Source organism: Toxotes jaculatrix, chromosome 1, assembly GCF_017976425.1.
Source record: "Toxotes jaculatrix isolate fToxJac2 chromosome 1, fToxJac2.pri, whole genome shotgun sequence".
NCBI classification, from domain to species: Eukaryota; Metazoa; Chordata; class Actinopteri; family Toxotidae; genus Toxotes; species Toxotes jaculatrix.
The window spans coordinates 4,313,100-4,337,836 of NC_054394.1; the positions used below are offsets into that span (position 1 = coordinate 4,313,100).

The 24,737-nt window shown below is 40.8% G+C and overlaps 1 protein-coding gene across 6 annotated transcripts in view; it reads left to right on the top strand.

Annotated features, from left to right (window-relative positions):
* dpy19l3 (dpy-19 like C-mannosyltransferase 3) overlaps positions 1-24,737 on the top strand; it is a 44,060-nt gene that overhangs the window by 17,732 nt on the left and 1,591 nt on the right. For 4 of the 6 annotated variants that reach the window (XM_041042177.1, XM_041042168.1, XM_041042151.1 and 1 more), the window contains 9 exons: positions 129-230; positions 703-776; positions 2,907-3,065; positions 4,412-4,543; positions 7,139-7,250; positions 8,612-8,668; positions 9,026-9,108; positions 17,700-17,832; positions 23,392-23,550. In XM_041042177.1, coding sequence (XP_040898111.1) covers positions 129-230; positions 703-776; positions 2,907-3,065; positions 4,412-4,543; positions 7,139-7,250; positions 8,612-8,668; positions 9,026-9,108; positions 17,700-17,832; positions 23,392-23,550 — 1,011 coding nt within the window. The remainder of the gene's footprint in view (positions 1-128; positions 231-702; positions 777-2,906; positions 3,066-4,411; positions 4,544-7,138; positions 7,251-8,611; positions 8,669-9,025; positions 9,109-17,699; positions 17,833-23,391; positions 23,551-24,737) is intronic. The other 2 variants (XM_041042186.1, XM_041042159.1) reach the window with 1 other exon arrangement.

A 24,737-nucleotide genomic window follows, 5' to 3' on the forward strand; every position in this document is an offset into this window, starting at 1 on the left:
AATAACATAAAGATGCATGTAGCTAACACAGTGTGCGTGTGTGTGAATGAAGATTTTCTAAATGCCAAAGTGCATTGAGATTATAACAGATGTGCTGACTAATCTCTGGTTGCTGTCTGATCGTACAGTCTAGTCTGAAGACAGGAAGCCTGCTGGCTCGTCTGGGCAAACTGCTTCTCCACAGTGCCATGGTTCTCCTCCTCACCTTCACCATCAACTACCTGGCCAAGGTGCTTCTCCAACCCCCCCTCCCTTGCGTCTGTCCTTCATTTCTCATTCTCTCCTTTCTTTTTCTGCCTTTCTCTTCTTCACTTATACCCTTGTGTGGTTTCCATTCACTCTTCCCTACCTTTCCTCTCTCCAGCCTCTTTCTCCTCTTATCTCCTCTCCTGTCTTCTGTGCTCTTGTAGTTTCTTTCTGTTCTCTCTACCTTTCTTCTCTCCCTCCCCTCCTGTCCTTCCTCTTCTCCTCCCTTTCTTACATTCTTCTTACTGCTGCCTCTCCTCTCCCACCTCCCTCTGTACTGCATCCCTCCTGTCCTCCTCCTCCTGATGTTTCTAAAACTTGTAGCTTAACTTATTTATATGTCTCAGATCTGATCTTTAGCCCTAACAAGATGACCCTATCTGTGTGTGTGTGTGTGTGTGTGTGTGTGTGTGTCTGTCTGTGTGTCTGTGTGTGTCTGTGTCTGTGTGTTTACAGAAAGCACTTCAGCTCAGATCAGACGAGCACATCTTTAAATTCATCAAGTCAAAGTTTGCCTTGGGGCCAACGAGGTATGAACACACACTCATAGAGACATACGTACACACACACACACAAAAAAAAACATAGATTCTGTGTACTTCTGTTCCTGAACACAGTCGTACAGCACTCTTACATATTTTGACACAAGGACGTGCTCCCACACAGTGTATACACACAGTCTGTACACTTCTTGACTTGATCCAGCTTGACTGTATTATTCACTAAGCACCAGTGTTGTAGCACCTGGAGTGTTAGTGTGTGTGAATAATAGATGGCGGGGGTAACACCAGCAGGCCTCCCATCGATCAGATACTGTGTGTGTGTGTGTGTGTTGAGCAGCTCAGCCACTGGATAGCCGCTTCGGGGTGGCAGATAACACAGCTCACAACCCAACACCACACAACTGGCTCTTAAATTATTCAGGAGGCTGTGGAAAATGCAGTGCTTACTCTCCGCTCTATCTCTGCCTCTCCCCCTGTTCCTGTTTCTCTCACTCGCTGAGACGTCGCTCTTCTCTCCAACTGTGTCTTTTTTTTTTTTTTTTTATCTCCGGAGTTTTGTACTGTGTTTTGTGATATCTCAATTCTCAGTTCAATTACTTATCAGCATGGCAGTGTATCAGAAGCAGTATTGCCAATGTAATGCGCGAAATGTATGCTCTACAAAAACAACACGAGTTAATACTTCACATTCATGGCATACTGAGAAAGCTTATTTTAAAAACATTTGTGTACCTCTTCTTCTGTCAGCCTAAAGAGAAGCATCCCACATAAGGAGGCATGGAGCAATGAATGGAGTTGTTATTAGAGCAACAAGTCATTATGCCAAACCTGCAGAGAGCTGGATCATGACCAAAACTCCTTAGGGTGAATTCCACTTATGAACTAAGTACTTTAAAGTAACTCAACCAGCTAAGTGAACAGTAAACTGCTGTTAACACTTGCATCAGTAGTACTAATGTAAAATGCATTTTTTTTCTGCAGAATTAGTTTTTTTTTTTTTTTCTTTTGATACCATGTTCACATTTGAACATTACTAAAGATTTTGAATGCAGGACTTTAATTGAGTGTCTTTACACTACACGCTCCACTGATACTAGAGCCTTTGCAAAGGACATTTTAAATGAAATGAGATATAGGTTAAACTCAGCGAGAAGTATCTGTTATCAAACCTTCAGAACCACAAAACAAGGCATTTCCTTAAAGTGGAATTTGTCAGTGAAATGCAAATTTTTTTGCATTTGCATTTCATGAACACAATAGGTGGCACATAATTAGACTGGAACACGTTGCCAAAAAATTGCACTTGCAGTGCACTTTATAAGTGATTTGCCAGGGTTTCAGTACATATGTAGACAATTCAGGAGGCATTACTGCTGGATAGAATTGTGGAAAAGTGGTGGGAGTGTGAAAACAGTGTAAACAGTGTAGAACACAAAGATGTAACTCAGCAAATAAAATGAGACTTGAGGTGCATGTTGGGAGGCTTCCCTAAATACCTGCTTCATATACATGCAAGTGCCATATTACGTATGAAGTCAGTGCTAATCTTGGTGTTGACTATCCACTTATTTTGCCCGTGTTTCAACATAAAAACTCACTGATAATCAAGATAAGTTCATATAGCATTTAAAAATCAATTCTCTAAGATCAAAGAATCAAAATAGCTGGATGAGAATTAATATAATCATTCTCATTGTCCTTATATCAGTGTCTATTGCATGTCTGTCCGTCTTGGAAGAAGGATCCCTCCTCTGTTGCTCTTATTTTGGTTTCTTCCATTTTTTCCCTGCTAAGGTTTTTTTGGGTTGGTCTTGGTCCAAATGAAGACAAATATGGCCATGTAAATAAGACTGACTTGACTTGACATTTTAGCCTAAAAACATATTATCCTTGTTTAGTTAAGCCACGTTGACACATTTTTAGAACAAGGTCATAGCTGGTTGCACTCCTGTAGCATGTTTACAACTTACAGAAAGTTGAGTTTCATCACCAGTGTGTTAAGCACCAAACACTGAGAAACAAAACTAAAAAATATATACCACTCATAGTTCAAACTGCTGACAAGTTCTCTTCCTGACTCTCCCTGTATCATCTTAATTTGTTTTATTTCCATACCCCCCCTCCCCTATCTTGATTCGTTTCACACCCCTCCTGCAGGGATTTTGATGCCAGTCTGTATCTGTGTGAGGAGGCCTTTGGCTTGCTGCCCCTTGACACACTGGAGCGACTGGCTGGTACCCTCTTGCTGTACCCCTACATCCTCACACTGCTGCTGCTCAGTGGCATGTTGGCAGTGGGCGCACTGAAGAACTTGAGGTAGGTGATGGCTGGACAGAAAGTGGTGGAGGGAACATGGGAGGGGGAGAAGGTGTCCTTGTGAAACTTTTGAAACTCCTTATTGTCACGTGTTGGAGAAAAAGCTACTTATTACCCACACCAGCTGCCCAGCACCAAGCTGGTTCACAGACAAAGACAGTGACTAACTTGTGAACATAGTGGAGCATTTAGCAACTAAAGACCAAGATATTTCCCTCAGTAATTGGTGGACAGCTAATTATAAAGGTGATAATTTATCAGTGTTGTGTTTAGAGCTTGTTTCAATAAGTTAATGCAGGTTTAACATATTTTAGGACTGAAAATTATTATTAATACTTAACCGTTAGCTTTTAATCTTATTGTAACCAAAAGGGCTGTTACTTTTCAGTTTCAAAAAATCTGTTTTGAATTGCTTCCATGAATCAGTACACAAAATTGAAATAAATTAAATTAAAAGTTATTTATTTGTAACTCTTTCTCTTTTAGAAATGTCTAATTGTGCGACAGAGAGATGGCTCACCTCGTTTCTGCCTTTAATTAGTATTTAATCCTCAAATTTGGCAGCGATGAACAGGTTATTGAGCAACCTTATGAGAAGAGGTTGATCAAAAGAGCCAGTGAAGTGTAAATGAATGGAGAGTTTCAGCCCTTCCACAGAGTTAAAGGGAGTTTCAGCTTAGAAGAGGACATCAGAAGGGCCATCAGGAGGCAGAAACCCAGCCACCATGGTTGTCACCGTCCCTGTGCGTCTGCACCACATGGCTGCAGATGTAGAAATGCTGTTGTTTGTTTCATGCTCAGAAAAACATTTTACCAGCTGCTTCTCAAAGCCTCGTTTGCCTGTGGTGCAAGGTGAGGGGCCACATTGAAATAAACACATCAGCATATCAACTCGCACTCTGCTGTGGGAGGGCTGGAATACTAACCTCATAGAACAGAGGCCTATTTGCCAATTCAGGAATTAATTTAATTCAGTTTACTCCACCTCACGTAGAAGGAAGGAGCCAGACCGGATTTGTATTCAAATGGAAGCCAGCGTCGGTCTGATTTGGTGCGGGAGGCCAAATTGTGGGAGTGACATCATTGCCCCCGGGCTTTTCACTTGTTTGTCTGCGTGCTGACTCCTGCAGACGGGGATGGTTGTGGGTGTGCATCATTGCGTGTCTGCTTGTGCGCAAACGGCTAATGAAATCTGAGTAACAGCTACTGAAATCTGAATAATCTGAATGATATTAATTCCACCCACCTATCCTTCTGCTGCTCCTCTCAAGCATCTGGCTGTAATGTTTTATGTATCGCTGTTGTCTTTTGTCTCGCTGCCTTTTTTTTTTTTTTTTGTTCCTCAGCAGGCCTAAAGGAGGTGCAGCTGAGGAGAGGAAAGGAGCCGGAGAGGGGTGTGCTGTGGCTTTTCGTCCAGATGTGGCCTATAATCTGGTGCATACGCTCTTCTATGGCCTCCTGGCTTTCAGCACTATGAGGTGAGCTCGTGCACGCGCACATGTAATTGCAGGATCACGTATATGCAGATACCTGAATTCACACACATTCCCAACTAGCTGCACTGGTTTAATTCCCAGGCAGCACCCCTTCAAATGTACCTTTCCTCTTCACAGCTTGATTGCCTGTGCTCCTGAACAGATGCTAAAAATCTAAGTGCCTCTTAAATGCTTCTCAGCAAGTGTCTGAATGATACACTTTAGCCTTGATCAACCTTCCAAAGCAAGTACCATCCTGCAGTCTCAGATAGTGGCATCCTTCACAGAAGAAACACAAAGAGTGGACACAGTTGGATGACTGACAGTTTATACTCTGAACTACTACTCTTTGGATGACACCTTGAAATTTCAAATTCAGATGTTTGTGAGCTAATTTGTAAACCGACACACAAAATGGGGCTCGAAAAATGCGTTGGCCTCATCCCACACGAAGTTGGGAAGTCTGGGGGGGAAAAAAATGAGCGTGCCTTTCTGGAAGGGGTCCACGTGTAAATATCATGTTGTTGGGACACGCTGAGCCTTTCATGTAGTGGTAAATGGGTTTATACTTTTTCTTCGCTCTTTTCTTGTGGTGATTGTAAGTTTTCAGAATCAGCTAACACGATATTCTACCCTTGATTGTTTTATTCAGATCTATAGTATTTCAACTGATTTAGGGAGAACTTAAGAACACAAACATTTGCGCAGTTGCAGTTTATTTAACTATAATCACAATTCAAAAAACAGATGAAAACAATGCATGGCATCATCTTGTGTATCACTCCTGATCCACCGTTAGCCCCATTAGCCTTCTCTCTCATATTCTGCTCAAATTTTATGTTGCCTCTCTTTCTTTGGTGTCGTGGTGGCACACACAAACACTGTGGCCTGTTTCTCTGGTTCACCTAACTGCATCATCCATTGGCAGGTTCCAACTGTGGAGCAGCACCACCACAGAGGCTGTCTCCAGTTACATGTGCCAGAGGGCCCTGAGACCGGCTCTGGCACTTAGGCTGAACAGAAATATCTTTTTTGTGGTCGACTTTCATATCCAGCCACTTCTTCTTCTTAATTTCCAAAATGTTTCAGCTCTCTGCGCCGGGAGCTTTTACTGCTGCTGTGACATGCTGCCTCTTGACAAATTTGTTCTTATTGGTCACACCAGAACTATAACCACCAAACAATATGGGGCTGACTGGCCTCATCCTCTGCACCAACTGCCTCAGTTTTCCACACAGTGCAGTCTGTGTTCTCCATTTTCCTTTGTAGAGTCATTTTTTTTTGTAATCCTTTTAAGTCTTTAAATATTTTTAATGTTTAAACATTAGTAGAGAAGAGATGTACTCCAGGAACCAGTGGCCCCACTGGGGGGTGTCACACCCATGTCAAGTGATAGTCCTTACTATCATTATCAGTAAATTTCCCAGGCTAGCAGAATTCAGGCTTCAAACAGAGGCTGCCGTGCTTGACATCCAAGATTCATTATTGTGAAAGTGTAATTGCCTTTAACTTTAGGCTCTTTGTGAGGCGTGTCAAGAAAATCACGGCGATTACAATTTGAATCATCACTGCTTTTGCCCGTATTAAAGGAAACCTGCAATTACTCAGTCAAAAAGAAAAGGGGAATACTCTGGCATCTGCTTTATTCATAGTAACATGGGAATGTAGGTTTGCAAAGGTTCAGCTAATCAGTAGCTGGTTTACTCTATGCATGTAGATGTTGTACATTGTGTTCTTGTGGCAGTCTGAGTGTATGTGGTGGGCGAGATGTGGAATGACATGCAATATACAGTTCATTCAATACAAATAGTTCATACGGTGCGTTCCTGTTACAGCCCTGAATTAAAGCGCTGATTGAATTCACAGCAAAGGAGCAAAATCTGAAAGCTTTTAACACAACAGCAGCCAGGTAGCGCAGAGCCTGACACATTTGATTTCAGCACTTTCTCTAAAATGCTGATTAAGAGCGAAAGGCCAAAAGTGCAGAAAGCCATTTGTTTCTGCCAGACAGCTCCTTTGCATAAAAAGTATTGAGATTTATTTCTGTGAGGCAGCACTTCTTAATGCTCCCTCCCTCTCTCTCTCTCTCTCTCTCTCTCTCTCTCTCTCATGGCTCCGTCTCTGTACCTGTCAACAATTTTTCAGCTCGTTTCATTCCCTCGCTCCTCTTTCTACTGTTCGCTCCTCTCTGTTTAATCTTATCCCCATTAGAACTCTAATTCATGTGGTTTGGATCTTGGATAACAATGCTGTGTTTTAGACACTAAATTCAGTTTAGCCACATTGGAACCATTATACTCGAGTACACTGAGTCCTCTGCTAATACTAAAGATGATTTGGTTGCCATGTTTGAATTAAATGCTCTTTGCCGGGTTGAGAGATCATCCTAAAGTCCAAGTATCAAAATTAAAGAGCAGCATTTTTACCTTCTGTATAATCTTAGTCCTTGTATCATGGAGATTAGGATTAAGTCTCTTTTCTTCTCCAAAAAACATGAATTTCTTACTTCACTGCCTCTGAAAATTTTTGTAGTGAGTGGAATTTTATGCAGGTGAAACATATTTGAAAATCTGCCTCTCTCTCCCACTCTCTGCCCAGGATGAAGTATATATGGACTGGCCACATGTGTGCCATCGCAGCCTATGGTGTGTGTGGGACAGAGCTGTGGACTCCGCTTCTCGCTGCCCTCCGCTGCAATAGCAAAGCTGTGGTACGAGCTCACAGCTGCACGTCCAGCTCCAAACATCTGCTTCACTGTTTTCTTTTTCCAGGTTTGATAAAAGTGTGTAAGCTTATGTTCACCATACAGGATGTGTCACACATTTAATTCTAAAACTGCACTAACCAATATTTTTTGTATGATTAATAGAGGGGTTTATTGTTTATAATGTGAAAGATGTTGCTGGTACTGATGAGCACACAAAGAATTATCACCTGACCACAATCCCCCTCAGCTCTATGGAGCATTTAGCCTCTTTTAGCTCATAGCCTTGTTGCTCATAAACCTCCAGATAAATGAGAATGTTGCTCAGTGTCTGTAAACGGGCAACTGTTTGCTAACACATTTGGAATAATAACTTTACAAGATGATGTGTCAGATGTTGTATGTTTGTAAGTTTTAACACATATTCACAGCATTAGTTTTGCCCACTGGGGAAGGTATAGTTCAACACAGTTCGTCCTGTGCTTCTGGCCACTGGGTAACCACACTGTGAAAATACACCTCATAAAAATGTATTTGAGCAAGTGGAAAGAGATTTTTTCATTTTTTTTCCCCCCACAGCTTGTTAACCAGATCCTGTCTGGCCCGGGGATTGGATTGAGCAACCCTCCATTCACAGACCACCTTTTCTAACCTGCAGTTCAGAGGAATTTGAAGTGTATAGCCTGGTCAGCTAGGGTTTCGGTTTCTCTGATCCGGCAGAAGCATTTGATACTGAAGAACATTAAATGATAAGCAGGGCTGGGTATCTTTTGAAATGTTTAAATACAAACACACAGTCTGAGCTTCAGTATCAATACTTTTTTTAATTTATTTTTTATAGTACCTTAGTTTCAGGAGTATAAACATGTTTTTGCCACAAAACCCTACTTTTATTTAACTACCTCAGTGCACCACAACTTTACAAGAATGTTATCTAAATAAGATGCAGGCTAACATGAGTGATTGTTTAGACCAGGAAATATCTAATCAAAGAATAAGTTAACAACACTAAGGATACAGCTTATGATACCTGACAGGTTTTTATACTGTAAAGTCACATTTGCATCAATGCTCAAAGTACTGAGGTTGATATCTCAAGATGAAGGTGATGAAGATGAACCATTTTGTTGCCTAATGATCATAATGATGAGTTGGATTTGAATCCACAGCCTCTGCTCTGGACTGGTAATAACATGACTGGTGAGGCCACTAGGTGTCAGTGTGGTCACAACCTGACAGCGGCATGTGTCAGATAAGAAATGAGACTTGGGAGCATTGCTGCTCTGTCTGACTCTCACTTTCTCTGCCTCTGATACGATTATATTCTTTCATTTCATTATAGCTGTTTTCTCTCTCTCATTTTGCAGTTAAGGCTTGTCAGATATGCAGTTCCACTGGTGATGATCGGTTGCCTGTATTACAAGGTATGCCATTCTCTTGGTTGTTCATGTTCATCACTCCAGTGTCGGGCTCATTACAAAGCCGAGCTGGTTTGTACAAACCATGTGCGGCGATATGAGGAAAGGAAAGTGCTAAAATGGAAGTTGCGGAAGAAAATGATAACAAGCAAATGGATCATAACAGGATACTGAAATGATTGCTTTTCTTTAATTTATTTTGCTGTTGGAAGAGTCTAAATGACTGCCATATACACTGATGTATACAGTGCAATAATGAGATGTTATTTAAGATATGTCCATAGGTGTCATATTCTGTTTAACAGCCTCTGTGAATGCTAACACTGGGTTTTCCATCACTTGTCTCCATCTGTTTCCCTTTAGTTCTGGCCTAAGCTGATGGAGGAGTTATCAGAACTGAGGGAGTTTTATGATCCAGACACTGTGGAGCTCATGACCTGGATTAGGTACACACACACACAAATCCAGAACACACATCAAATTGAAGCAAATCTGATTAGCTTGTTTCCGCAGATCAAGTTTCACTTTGCCTGATGTCCTTGATTAGTCTGTGTGAATGTGCATGTGTGTGTATACATGTGTATCTGCACTAGTTTGCGGGGGAGTCTTGCTGATGAGTGATGAGAGCCGTTGGGTCTCCATGAATAAGACATGGGGGTGCTGGAAAGGGCCCAGCTGTTGGCAGAGCTCTAACCCACCTCGGGGTCTCTGTGGCCGGGCTTTCGATCAAGAGCATCAGCCTGATGGGATCAGAGATGGAGCTGTGATTTGGAATGGCTCCGTACTGTGTCAGCTGTGTGTGTTTTTGTGTTTGCACATCTGCGTGTGCCTCTGTCGTTTTCTGGTCATCAGGTTGGATGTAGCTCGTTGGGCTTACTGATGGGTTAGCACTTCATATTGCACACCATGTAACAATGCAACACATCACATCACACGTAGACCGCACTTCCATGTTTCTTGTTGTTGTCCCTTGTTTAATATTAATCACCAAAAAACAAAATAACTTTACATAAAGTTGTTTTGTATAAATTAGTTCTGTGTAACTAAAGTAAAGAGTTACTGTACTTCTGTACTACAGCCTGCTTAGTGCAGAATAGGGAAACGTGTAGACGGAGGGTTTTATCTGTGGTTTTAATTTGGAAGACTTCACACACTTAGTCCTGCACACAGGTTCATTCACGTGCCATCAACAACAGATCCAGGGGGAGCGAACAGGCGTTTTCGATAACCCATTTAAATGGTTTGCTGCTGCTGATTGTTGTTGCTTTGTACTGAACACCAAATGAATATCTTAAAATTGTCAGTGTTTCCATGTTTTTCTTCATGTTTTTCTTGTCAAGATAGAAAACCCTTTTAGACAAAATTTTGATAATTGGCCAAAACTCTCTAAAAGCACAAAAGTGCTTTTAGAGAGTTTAGATTCAGGTCTTTCCCCATAGATGGTCACTGTGGTTCACATCTACGATGAATAAGTCATAACTCAAAGCTCATTATTTCCATCCTATCATCATCAGCATGATGAAACTGAATGGACCAGATGGGATTTTTAAGAAATGGCCAATTTTGTTCTAATCCTATTAGACAGATAGTGGAATGGCACAGAGAGAGGCAGAGGGAGATGGATAGCGAGACAGCGGAGGAGAGGTTGGGATTTTGAATGTATTTGTGTGTGACATGGGTTCCCTTCCCTCTGGAGCTAATCCCATTAGACTCTGAGGATTAGGAGCTGCCTAGAGTTACCTTGGTTGGGGCTGAGAGGAGGGCAGAGCGCAAAGCTCCTTGCTGCTGCGCCAGTTACATTCCAGATGAAAGTGTTAAGATGGGGAAAGGGGTTCATTTTACGCCGTGTTCTCCAGCTGACTGAGGCCGAGGCTGTTTTGTTTTATATGGAAAGATCACGGGAGATTCTCAAACTGTGGCGTAATGAGGGGCATAACAAAGATAGATGCATGCATATAGAAGAGAGTATATTTCTGTGCTGACTAGCATATTTATGTAAAGCTGTCAGGGACTCATTGCGGTAATTCTAGCTGCAGGCGATGTGCTGCATGTATGAATCATGTATAACTGATAAAGGTTGCAAATGTTCAGAAAAGGATTTAATGTGGCCTGTTGTTGAAATCAGAGGAAAATGCAGATCTGGGGGGATTTTTATCTGTTTGTTTGTACTTGTGTTTTTTTAAAAGGGTGAGCTGTCTTTAACAAGGATGAAATGTTCAGAAAAGTCTCTCAGAATTTTTCCAACTCTTATTTCTACAAAGAGAATCTAAAATCAGAATTTAGATTAGGTTTAGGAGAAAGGATAAAGATGTTAGTTTAAAAGATGGCTTTAGAGATGAGTTTAGGATTAGATTAGAGATAAGAAGGCCCTCACAAGAGCTAATGATTCATGTCCTAGGCCCCCATGAGTTTAGAAATGCGTTAAGACACGTTGATTAGGGGATTAGCATAGTTCCCTGGGCAATCATTCGTGCCTCTGGCCTTCAGTGGTTTGAAGAACTAAGGTCTAGGTTAATGTGATAACAGCCGGTAGAGGTTCATCTGTATTTTTGCTAGTTTCCTCTTTGCAACAGCGGCGGCTGCGGCTTCATAGCTCAGCTGTAGGCTGATACTCTGTTCTGAATGGACTTTCAGTAAATCAATAGCAATGCCTGGTCATTCCACTGCTTCCAGCTCTGAGTTTTAGTTCTAAGTGTGCAATTTTTAAAGTTATCCATACTGCTTCTATCTAACCTGTTCTATCTGCCTCTCGGCTTCCTCATCAGTCTGCAGCTTCAGCGTTTTTAACATTCAGATGTGTTGCAAAAGCAGTATGACATCAACCAGGCAAGGCTAATAAGAAACCACTAAAGGAGTGATTATTAGCAGGTGCTTCATCTCTCTGCTCTCTGACATTAGAGCTCAGTGCCGGGCCTGAAGAGTTCAAGGCGGTGAAGGCGTTTACATGTGCAGCATGTAGAGGAGCAGCTTAAGCTCAGCAACGTGTTTAATATAAACAGCTGCGTCTCAGGCTATCAGGCTACCACAGTCCATACTCAGTGCTGTCACTACACTGCACACGGCAGCGCACTGCAGTCTGGAATAGGAAACAAAGCTTACATGTCACATCTCACAGTACGGATGAGAGCTAGGAGTGTGTTCGTCACATGTTGAATGTTAGTTGGAGAGTTGGAGGTTATATATAAGATTGGTTTGGTTTTCATAATGTTCTCTGTACTCACAGTATCATTTGTTCTTTGTGTTTACTTCTTCACTGGCAGAAAAAAAACTGATATTTGCAAAACATATAACAGCACACCATATACATTTCACCAAATAAAGAGGTCATCTGATAATATAAGTTTCGTGCTGATATGCATATATATATATTATATATTAAATTTATAATATAACATTTTTTTTTTTTTTTTTTGAAGGATTCCTTGTTTTTTTTCCTATCCTCCTACCTTTCCTTTGCTGCTCTCACCTCCTCCTCTGGGTTCAGATATACAGTCTGTGGTTGAGAACTATGAAGGCTGCAGTGGAAATTAGTACTGAGAGCTCTGACAGCAGTTTTGCTGCAGATTCAGGAGGCTCATCTAGCTCCTCAGCATGGAGACCCATTCAGAGAAGGAACGGGCGCAGATGAAAGAGTCAGCATATTTGAGTAACACTGACTTTGTTTATCCCACGAAGTCTCACTCTTAAACAAGAAAATAGGTCATTGCCTTCGAATAGACCTTTATGACCATTCCAAAATGACTGATAGGAACATTTTGTGATCTGAAGCTGATTAAACTTCAGTCTAACTGAACACCAGCATCATGCTGAAGCATCAGCATCAGCCTGGCTGAGGCTGTCACATAGCTACACCTGCTACCACATATAATATTAATCATCTTTGTACTTGTTAGCTAACTATACTAACTACTTATATAACTACTTATATATACTATAACTATATAGCTAACTATATACTTTTTTCTGTCCTGTGTCATGTTTATTATAATTATGGGAAGTTCAGAGTTTTTCCTGCTGACAGACTGATCAGTACACATGGACAGGACTTTCAGTGAATCATAAATTCAACAGATAGCCTGTCAGTTTTCTGCCACTGACAGCATATTTGAGAGGTTGTTTATTAATATTTGGGTCTGTATTGTTGTGTTTTGGGACTTTGGGGCTTCATGGGCTTCAAACCACATCCAGTCACCTACTTTTGGTAAATTTAAAGGACCAGTTTACCCAAAGTTTTTTTTTTTTTTTTTTTTTTTTTTTTTTTTTAATCTTTCTAGAATCTATGCCCAATACAGAGGGAATGAATAGATAATCCAGATGGGAAATGTAAAAAATAAATAAATAAATAAATAAATAACAGCCTGTGTGAAACCTGTCCACAGATCCATTGTTTTGGCGTGGAGGCAGAAAACTCAGAAAAGAGAGGGCGAAAAAAAAACAGTGTCTCTCCAGCTAGTTGTTGAAAGTTGGCAACTGAGATAACATCTTCATATTCAGGTGTAGGTCTCCTGTCTTCATCGAGGACCAGACTGCAAATAAGTCTTAATAAGTCTTAATAATAAGCTGTTTTCTCATATGAACACCGCACAGTGTTCAAAGAATCAGGACCGGACGTTGTCCAGAGTTGCTCTTTCACACATACAGCTGGAGATTGTCCATGTCAGACGCGTTCCTACCTATTTGAAATACACCGTCTGGTTTAGGTGAGGGAAGGCGTCTGGTTAGTGTGTACAGGAGGCAGGATATGATGCAAAAAGCAGGCTGGGGAAATTGCAGTGTCTTGTTTACAGCACATCGAAGATGCTCTGATGCTTTCGACAGATGTAGTATCTTCTTCAATAGGAGTCCCAAAATCAGCTTCCAGAAGGGACCTAGTTTTTTCCTTGTTTTCAACGGTGCAGCTGATGAGTAGCCTGTAAAAATTCTTCCAGGCTGACTTAGAGTTTTTGGTGTCTCATAAAAATTATTCAATTGGTGAAATTTGGAACTGACCCCTGTAAGACTTAATGATATTTCAGCTAAAGCATCTTGGCTGGCCTCCAGACAGTTTTTGGGTTTGTGTAATTTCATGCTAATCCTGCCTGTGCTCCCTCTCAGGCTTGTTTTGGAGAACTGTCTCACTGTGTCCATCTGTCTTTCTAATTAAAACAAATGACTTTATCCGTTCTTAGGACATGTGCCACTATTCATCTGTATATCAATCCTTCAGCAAAATTCTCTTCCATTTGGCTCTTTCTGTGAAACTGTATCCTCACATTCTTTTTTTTTTTTTTTTTTTTTTACGTACTCTCCTCGCTCTTTCTCTGACTCGCTCTCTCGCGTCCTTAATTGTCTTCCTGTCATCCTGCTCCTTGTCGTCTTTTAAATTGTCTAAATTAGCAGCATTTGGCCTCCTCCTTAAATGGAGAAGTAGCAAAGCTCTGTGTCTGTGATCTGTGTGTGTATATATGTGTGTATGTGTGTGTGTGTTTGTGTTTTCTGCAGCATTCTAACTCACTCAGAGATAGAGAGAGATGGTCAGAAGGACAGAGAGAGAGAGAGAGAGAGAGAGAGAGAGAGAGAGAGAGAGGTCCTTTATTGAACTACACATTTCTCAATCTGAAGTGAGACTTCAGAAGAAAATCTGTGACCTGGCACATTTATAACAATTGCACTATTTGTTGTCATCATCATTTCCACTCAGTACCACTTAACTGTGTGTGTGTGTGTGTGTGCGTGTGTGCGTGCGTGCGTGCGCGCACTTGGCGCATGAGCTCAACTCCTTGCAGGTTGAATAAACACTAAGAATAAATGAAAAATAAAATAGCGACTCAGACATTTTACAGTGCCGTCCCTGTGTGTCCATACATGTTTCCAGTTACTGTGAAAGGCTAAACCTCTGCTCTGGCTGTGGATGTTGTGAAGCTGTGAGGTTCTTAAACACATTTCACTAATAGAGAGCATGCACCGATATCACATTTCTACCTGAGTCCACCCCCTCACCACCGAACACGTACAGTATGTTCTGTATAGAGAACAGAAGCCTCTTCCTACGTTGTTTTAAATGTTGTCAGCCTGATCAAATTCACACAGACTTCAGTGGATGTTCTGGTTGTCTGTGATTATGTTTTAAAAATATTTAAGTTCTATTTATTTATTTATGTGTAATTCAGAACCCTTAAGTAGTTTTACAAAGCAGCTTAGAACAGATCTTTCCACTTCTCTTTAGTCTGTAAAAGTGAATTCAGAAAGAATTCAGGCGTGCATCAGTCATGTTGCATTTAATGAGAAGAGATCTAATTAGACAAATTTAGTGAAAACATCTGTGTGGGTGGACCGTGGCTTGTGTAGATGCTTCAAGTTAAATGGGAATTAGTTCTGTGCCTGTGTCAAAAGAGGCGACTAACAAAGTTGTGAAGAGCCATAGAGTGAGTCCTTTTGTGACTGCAGGTGATAAGTTAATCTGTTCTAAAGCCAAATGCTGGTATGACTCTAAAAAGAGTGTTTGCTGCTATTATAACAAATCTCCATAGCAACATCATGCACATCTGAGTGTTTGAAGTCAGTGGTGTTGAGTAGTAGGCAGAAGTACATAGTATGAACAGGGGGATTTGTTTAGATTTTCTTCATATTGATGGGCTGAAACATTTTCCTGTGTATCGATTTAGATGCTTTTGAACTGGTTCCTGGTTCATATTTACCATATATATAGTATATATACTGTTGGTCTTGTTGTTTTTTATTTATTTATTTATTTATTTATTTTCCCTTCATTGTGACATAGTAGCAGGAAAGCTACAGGTCTAATTAATAACATTAACAACAACAATCTACATTAACTGCCTTTTTATTTTTCCTTACTCTTTTGGCCACACTGCAGCCACCACAGGGACATACAGTCCCAATCTATAAAGTTGTTATGGCAAACAAGCAAACAGTTGCCTTTATATGTTCAGCAGACACCAAGCAATATTTACATTCATTTGAACTTGTGCTCCAGGCAGCTTAACAAAGGTAAGCCCAGTCTTCAGTCTCCACTCAGTGCTTCACTGTGTTTTCTAGCTATAGTTACTAACTTTGTCTCTCTGTCACTTGGTGGTCGGCAGGGAACATATTGTCTTTTTATCAGAACGTTTTAGCAGGAAACGGCTTTCTGCTGTGGCTGGAAATGAGTTTGAAGAGAGAGTGAACGAAACATGAACCAAAAAAGTGAAGTCGCACGCCATAAATTGTAGAACAGTCCGCTAAACGCTCCACAGAGCTGAGGGGCAGAGGCTGCAGAGAACTGCAACGTCGACTCAAAACACGGCTCAGTCATTTCATCCATTATATGAAAATAGTGATTAGAGCAGTTTAATGTTATTCATTACACCTGTGCTTTTCCTGCACAGAAGCTGCTGCTGGTGTTACACTGTATTATAATAGTGTCATTAGTATTTGGGATTAGCTGCTCACTCCCTGTATCTCTTCCCTTTCTCTTCCTTTTATGTTTCCTCTTCTTAATGGTGCTCTGTGAAGTTGAGCAACAGTTGCTAATGAAGATTTTCAAATACAAGTACACGGACCTGTAAACAATTACCACAGTTAATTTCATTATTTAATTTTTAAAGTGTCAGCGGGGGCACATGCCCACGGCGTTTACATATGAGAATATAAACGTGAAATTAAATGTAAATTATCTTGGAGGGGATGGAAGTTACTCCCTGGGATGCAGTTAGAGATTAAATCCACACACTCTACAGAGATGAAAATGACCCACTTCTGCTGCAGGTCAGGAGGAGGCCAAGACATCAACCCACACATCGCCCCAGAGCATGTATGAAAATACACATCCATGCCCCATTGCAACATTAAACCCAGTTTTAATGTTGTGGCTGATCAGCATGAATGGACAGTGTGTGATGGTGTTAAAGTGTCTGCACGTGTGTGCTCCTGTACGTCTCAGCAGTTTGAAGCTTCCTCTTCCTCGTTATCTGTAAATTTGAGTGATTATATACAGAAAAAAAATCATTTCATCAAACCATTTCTGTAAGATGATAAGATGGATGTTTTCGATGTTGCGGTGTTTGTAGAAGTGAAGAAAGTGAGGTATGGCTGTGCCATGTAATGTACTATTTGTTTTTGTACTTAATCCTGCAGTTTCCCATCAGACATGAATCATGTTCAGTCATACCTTATATTTATTCTGATTATACTGTTAGCTTTCTGACCCTGTCTCAGTATCTCATGTTTTATCTTGTGTTGACGATATGAAACCAGAGTGTCCAGTTTTCTTAGCAATCATAGAAAAGCTCCAGCAGCACTGAGCTTTGTGTAGGCATGACTTCAGATTAAATATGGCCCCTAGGTTAACATTATAAGATTGAAATATGTGTGTGTGTGTGTGTGTGTGTGTGTGTGTGTGTGTGTGTGTGTGTGTGTGTGTGTGCGCATATGCATGTATGTGTGGTCATAATAGACACCAGTTAATGTCAAGTTTGCTTAGCAAGCAACACAGATGAACATACAGACATACAAGCAACTTGTCATATAACTTGTTAATAACACAAACCTCAGCATGTCCTTGTGCCTGCAGAATTTCCTGTGCCCCATCATGTACCACAACAGTACATCTTTTACCATGTCACTGTGATTTCATTTGTCTGTACAGAGAATGCTTTTGTATTTGGTCCTGATGTAGATAGCCGCTGTCCTTGAAGCCACGTCTCTGAAAGAAACTTTTAAATGCCATCAGTATGTCTCAGTTATTGCGGCAAATGCAGAAAGCAAAAGCATGCGGACTGAATAACAAAGCTAGAAAATAAACTGAAGCAAAATTCAATCAAACTTTTTGATGACTGGATGCACCTGTGAATACCCTTCAAAGTTTCTCATCTCCTTCAAACCGTAGAGCATTTCTCTACTGTAGATTTTTTTTTCTTCTCTTCTTTTACAGTCATTCACAAAGCTCTTAAACATGCTGTAGTTCATCAAAAGCTTTGTTATGCCATACATTATCCCTGTATTTATAGCAGTGAATAATGTGTCCTTCTCTCTCCTTTGTCTCTATGTTTGTCCACAGCACAAAGACCCCTAAGCGGGCTGTGTTTGCAGGGAGCATGCAGCTGCTGGCTGGCATCAAGCTGTGCACAGGCAGAGTTCTCACCAACCACCCCCATTATGAAGATAAAGACCTGCGGGAGAGGACCAGACAGGTAACACAGGCTGCAGTATACTGTCAAGCATACACCGGGGTGTGGAAACTACCAGAGGGGCAGCATGATAACACAAACCAAATATATGGAAAACTTTTACACATTTATGAATTTCTTTTATAAACACTCCGAGACGAAAGGAGAAAGAAAGGAGAAACTGGAGGGAAATAGAAGAAATAAGTGGAGGTTTCATACAAACACACACAGCCCAGTGGCATTAAGCTTGAAGTCTGATAATCACTGTGTCACTTGACCATTAGATGCTAGTTGTCCATCTAAGTTGACCATTGGTTAAAGCCCTTCCCTGAACAGCAGTTGCTGAGTTTAAGAACTCAGGATTTCTCTACATGGTGAAATAGTAGTAAAAGCAATATTGTGCAGTATTGTTCTTTTTATTGTGCTTTCTTGTGCTAGAAATAAAACAGTAAAACTGCAAGAAACATTGGTGCAATAAAAAAAGAAATATACTGTATGTACAGTCACTTCAGAAAGTATTCCCTTCACGTTTTGCACAACTTGTTGCGTTTGAAATTCAATATTAAATTGATAAAATTAAAGTTTTCGCTCATCAATCTATGCTTAATTCAAAATGACAAAGTGAGAAGTGTTTTTAGAATTTTTTTTGAAAGTCATTGGCAGCAATGGTAGCTTCCATTCTTCTTGGGTAAATCTCTACTCTCTACACTCTGGATTTGGGCAGTTTGTCCCAGTCCTCCTGGCAGATGCTCTCAAGCGCCATCAGATTGGGAGGGAAACATCTGTGAACTGCCATCTCCAGGTCTCTCCACAGATGTTTTATGGGGTTTAAGTCTGGGCTTTGGCTGGGCCATTCACTTGTCCAGAAGCCACTTCAATGTTGCCTGGCTACGTGCTTCAGGTTATTGTTGTGCTGAAAGCTGAATTGTTTCCCCAGTCTCTGGACATGTGCACTCTGGGACAGGTTTTCTTCAAAGACCTATGTGTATTTGGCTTTATCCATCTTTCCTTCAATTCTGACCAGTCTTCCTGTCCCTGCCTTTGAGAATTACCCCTCCATTGCATGATGCTGCTACCACCATGCTTCACCATAGGGATGGTATCAGCCAGATGATAAGCCGTGCCTGGTCTTTGCCAGACACAGTGGTTGTGGAGTTTTCTCATCAGACCAAAAAATCTTTCTCCTCATAGTCTCAGAGTCCTTTCAGTGCCATTTGGCAAACTCCAGGCAAGCTGCCCAAAGCCTTTTACTCATGGTGGCCTGATAAATGGAGTGCTGTTGACATTGTCATCCTTCTGGTCCTCTGTAGAAAACCTCTGAAGCTCTGTTAGTGTTCTCACCTGGTTATTAAGTACTTTGGGAAGAGTCCTGGTGGTTCTCAGCTTACACACTCAAAGCTTTAGACATGGTTTATACCCTTGCCCTGATCTTTCCCTCACCACAGTTTTATCACACCTTATATAACATGTGAGCCTTTTTAAACTAAGGGACAAATAAGAGAAACAGTTGTCTACGGACAATTGAGAGTCGCCGGTGAACCTAACGTGCACGTCTTTAGGCTGTGGGAGGAAGCCGGAGTACCCAGAGGGAACCCACACATGCAAGTGGAGGACATGCAAACTCCACACATGACTAAAGCACCATCAGGGAGTGATCTAGGGTACGATTTGTTGCTAGACTAATCCTTAGAGTGGCATGGTCTGAGATAATATATTGTGGATTGTTGAGTCAGGGATTCTATGTGAATTTGAGTAGTTCATTCTCGTGTTTCATTTATCAAGTACTTCATTTATAGTCCATAAAGGCATGGGCTAACGTCTGGATCCATATAAAAAATATTATTGGTGTAAAGCTCGTCATGAGAGAGACTTACCCTAATGATCTTCTTTGCCTTGTTTCCACGATGGATGGGAGATAGCTTTACACCCGTGGGATGGTTCTGTTCATTTATTCCAAATGTCTTCCCAAAAGTATTTAGGATGTATTTTATTCAGTGTTTTGAGAAGTTTCAATTTATTCTCCTTGATTAGAAGCACTGTGCTCTTTTCTGCGCCTGCTAATTCTGGAAACTGTAACATTTATGATATCCAGTGATAATTGACATTTAGTTTAAAAAAAAAAAGCTTGTGTCTTTCTAGCCTTTACAAGAGCAAATCATTATTATACTGTGTTTACCGTACTTTATTTTGCAGTTGGGTACAAAGGTGGTTACCTTCCCTAAAATGTGTAACAACATATTTCACGACACAAAAATGCGACGATCCATGCACAGAGCTGAAATCTGTTTCACCGTATTCATTCATTTTCATTATGTGACTGTTCTTTTTTGGCTTTTTTTTGGACCACTGGAATGGTGTTTCTGTCTTTTGGCTGCAGTCTTTTGTCCTCAAGCATTCAATGGACAAGTCTCCCAGCTGACGACTGATGTATGACAGCTCTGACTGCCAAAGTTGCCAGGACTTCCACTTTTTCTTATTTTCCTCCAGACCTTCCTCCTCCTTTCCTTTCTGGTGCTGTCTTTGCATTCATGGTGTCAGTGGAACTCAGGATAACCACAAATTTTCACTCAAGTTCAAACATTTCAAACATTTTTATGCGTCTGTATTTGAGGCGCACACAGCAAATTTCCTTGTCTGTTTCCATTCCTGTATTTCCATTGACTTTGTTGCAACACACACTGCCTCTAAATATCACTTTGTGCTTTGAAATACAATTGAGCAGCAGCATTCACTTTTTCTTCTTTTTTTTTTAAGTTGTGGTTTATAGCCAGCTGAGGTGTTAGAATATGTCACCAGACGTCTGTTCTTTATATTCACAAGAATGTTTTCTTTGTTTAGTTCAGTATAACAAGCTGATTTACGAATGAATAAATCAGCTTGTTTTACTACTAACTCTACTACTACTACTACTCTCAGTTGAATAAAGCTGATGGTATATAATTCACATTTAGCAGCAATAAAAAATACTAAAAAAAATAGTATTCCCAGTAAAAATCAGAATCTCCCTGTCATAGTAAATATAACAATGTTTAACTGTAATTATACATCATCTTTTTTTCCCTGCTTGCTGTTGTATTGCAGTAGAGTACAACCTTCAGATATTATTTTGGGACTACGAGCAAAGTTGCGAATTTTCTGCTTTTGTCAGGAACTTGCTGTTGCTCTTATGGAAGCTTCTTTCCTACAAAGAGAAATCTGTAGTGTGCAACTGCAGCCAAAGCCACGTTCCCGCACCCATCCATCTCACTCAGCTGTGCTAATGTCTTGCGTGAGAGGCCAGGGAATTGTCTGTAGATGGGCCAGTGACCTGCAGTGATTGCATGAATGAATATGGGATCAGAAGATGCAGTGAGTACAAGGTGCATCCATTAAGTCAGACTGAATAGTAAGACAGGAAAAATGGATGTCTAAAACGCTGCGTTCCAGGAAAAAAGAGATGAATCATGACGCTTGCACTTGAGTGCATCTTAGTAATGTGCGTGAGAAATGCTCCAGAAGAGCATTGTTTATTTTTTTTTCCTTTTGTGTTAATGTGGATGTAAGGGGTTTTTACCGTCATTAATGGAGCAAAGCAGTTTTCAAACCAAGCTAAGCAAATGTGATGTTTCCATTTTATTCTGTTTATTTTACCAATTGTTTTATTTACTTTTTTTTTCAAATGACGTAAACAACTCAAATTTGATTTATTTGAAATTTTATTTATCATCTGCATTGTGTCTTTTTCTTCCCTCTGGCCTTCACGTGACTGCTGTTCTTATGTGTCCAGCCAGTGGACTTAAACTGTGTGTTTCGACTGAATTTCAAGACTGTGAAATACGAAAACACTGATCACAAAAACGTATCCAGGCTCAAACATGCTATGAACACAGCCACATGAAACTGATGAAAAACATTGTAGCAAATTAGGTTCACTGTTATCCGTTTGGTTCTGCTTCTGTATTCTCTGTGGGTCTTGTCCACGATGAGCAAGAAGTAATGTGTGGGTCATTTCTTGGGTAGCTGAGCCTATGTTTTGCCTCCCAGCAGGAAGCCATCCATGCTGAGCCGCTGGCGAGGCCGGAGCTTAGTGTGGAGCTCATTAATGATCCACGACACTGGTGCAGACCTTCTGGGCTCTGAGAGAATGTGTGTGTGTGTGTGTGTGTGTGTGTGTGTGTGTGTGTGTGTGTGTGTGTGTGTGTGTGTGTGTTTGAGGAGCTAAAATCTCATCTTAATGTGTGTGTGTCACCATTCTATGTGTTTTTCTTTTCTCCTTCCTGAGTTAATTCACACACACAGCAGAAAAACAGGGAAATATTCAGAATTAGGAGCAACAGTTGAAAACTTTTATTTTTTTATTATGCTGAAAGTTTGACATCAATAACTTTTGGTGTTCTTTCTGTTTCGGGTCATTCAAAATTTCAAGTCACCTCTGTCAGAGGAAAAAGTCAGTACTTCTACCTTAGGCCACTAACTTATCAATCACCCCTCACAGAGTGTGTAAACTGTCGCACAAATACACCCTTCCTCTATAACACTGGACTGGGTTTCATAAAAAGAAAAGCCTGAGTGTGCTTTGTCCAAAAAAAAAATCTAAGAGCATGGAGTGTTTCTGGGGGTTTTAAGGATAAGGTTGGTGTTATTCTACATTTTCTTTTTCCTTTTTCTCAACAAATCCCATGAAATGAGTCCATCTCTCTGTGCTCTGTGACTCTCAGCTCCAAATTCATTTATTCTTTCTAAAGATGTAAATCTGTAAAAATGGGTCACAAATATATTGTTTCATTTCTGAAAAGTCTATGCAAGGATGTAAACAGAGTGTAGACCAGGCACACCCATTAAACAGTACCACAGGGGCTGCATCATAAATCAAACTAAAGACAAGAATCAGACGGAGGATCCACACACTGTACTAACAGCTCCCTGCAACTTTAATTGAGAGACAGGTATTTTTGAGGTGACTATATAGTGCATATATTTTACATTCAGAAATTCAAATAAAATGGTGCGTTGTGGGTCAGTATTGTGCAGTGTATAGTCACAGACAGGGTCTTGGTTTGGTGTAGAAAGCTGTTGGATTGTCACTTCAATAATCCACCTCTGCTTCAAACAAAAACCTGTTTAAAGACTGCTGGGCTGAGTTTGGTCCCTGCCAAACATCTGTAGAAAAATATTCTGTTCTTCTGAACTTGCTGCTTGCATAATTTGTCCATTTAGAACTGTTGTTGTGTGAAATTGGTCAAAAGTTTTATTTCATCTGCCACAGATAAAAGATGAACCATAGCAGATTTCAGAAAGCTGGGATCTGTTATGGTTAACACTTTTGTTTTTGTTCTCCCTCTGATTTTGTTTCACTCATAATTGTTTTCGTTCAGGTTTTCAGTAAACATGTTATAATTGAATCTAAGCCAACTTTCATCAAAACAGTAATTCAGAAAGTAAATGTGCCTGGTAATTGAGTTCCAGGAGAGAAGTTTTCTCTCCTTCCAACAATATTGGTGTTAAACTATAAAGCCAGATGATCCTTAGGCAAAAAAGTAATCACAAATCCACACAGACCTAAATAAATCCACTTATACTCTGTGTGTGTTTGTGTATGAGCAGGTGTATCAGGTTTATGCTCGTCGGTCCCCGGGGGACGTCCACGACATCCTGAGGGCTGTCGGGGCCGACTACGTGGTGCTGGAAAACAGCATCTGTTACGAGCGGAGGCACAGGCGAGGCTGCAGACTGCGGGACCTGCTCGACCTGGCCAACGGACATGTGGGTGGCATTTATTTAACATGACTGAGTGTATGTGTGTGTGTCTGTCTGTCTGTCTGTCTGTCTGTCTGTCTGTGTACGTGTGTGTGGCCGCATGTGCCATCCCCTCTGCCAACTTATGTGACTGACTGAAAGCTCCCAGCCTCCGCATAGATCAATAGTCTCACTTCTGGTCTGTGCGTCAGTGTCCCTCACTGCCCCCCCCCCCCCCCCCCCCTCCCTCCATCTCTCCTTATTTTGATGTCGGATGCCGCACACTGGCTATTTGGATTACCAGAGGCAAGACAAGCTTCAATCTGGCTGTCTGGCTCAGTGTGGTGTAAGACACATGAAACACAGAGTTGATGTGTGTTTGTGACGGCGTAAATGTCACACAGCATACACAACATCTAGACAGCTTTATTGAAGGAGTGCTGAATTTACATCTGTCCATCCTGTTCTTTCTTTCCTCCTTTCTTTTTCTTGTTGTCTTTTTCTGTCTGCCTTTTTTTCCCTTATCTTCTGTGTCTTTGTTGTTTTTCACATTCTGTCTTTTGATGTCAGTCTTTCTTTGTTTCTTTCTGTTGTTTCTTTCTTTCGGCGTACTCTGCCTCTCGCCCAGTGCCAGCTGGGTTTGCTCCACCCCAGCAACCTTCAAAGGCCACGCTTTATAGCTAATGGATGGACTTCAAACTCCTGTTTTGCACAATAACTATGACTCTGGTGGTTCTTTGGTTGGGGTAGTAGTTGAATAAAGAAATGTAATGACTTGAATTGCACCAGATCTCTGAAAATAAAGTCAGTGTGGCTTATAAAGCCCTTGAAAATTTAATTTAACGATGACAAAATAAGCTACAATCATTTGAAGTTTTGGATAAAACCATCTTTAAGTATTATTTATTAAGATCTTAACAATCCAAAAAAAACTCAGCTAATGTGCTTCACTGGGACTTTGTGGTGGTGTGGTTTGATCAGATTTGATTGACTCCGTCTTGGAAACATAAGCAAACGACCCCAGTGACATCTTGATTTAAAATTGGTGCACAGAAAAATGTGACCATCACTTTTTTTTTTCTTTTTCCAAATGAGTCAAACCCATTTCAGAACAGAGACGAGAGCAAGGACAAAGCACAAATTACAAAAATGTCTCTTGTGAAACTAAAACTGTTGTAACTTTCAGAGAATAATTCCTTTAGTACTTATAATGA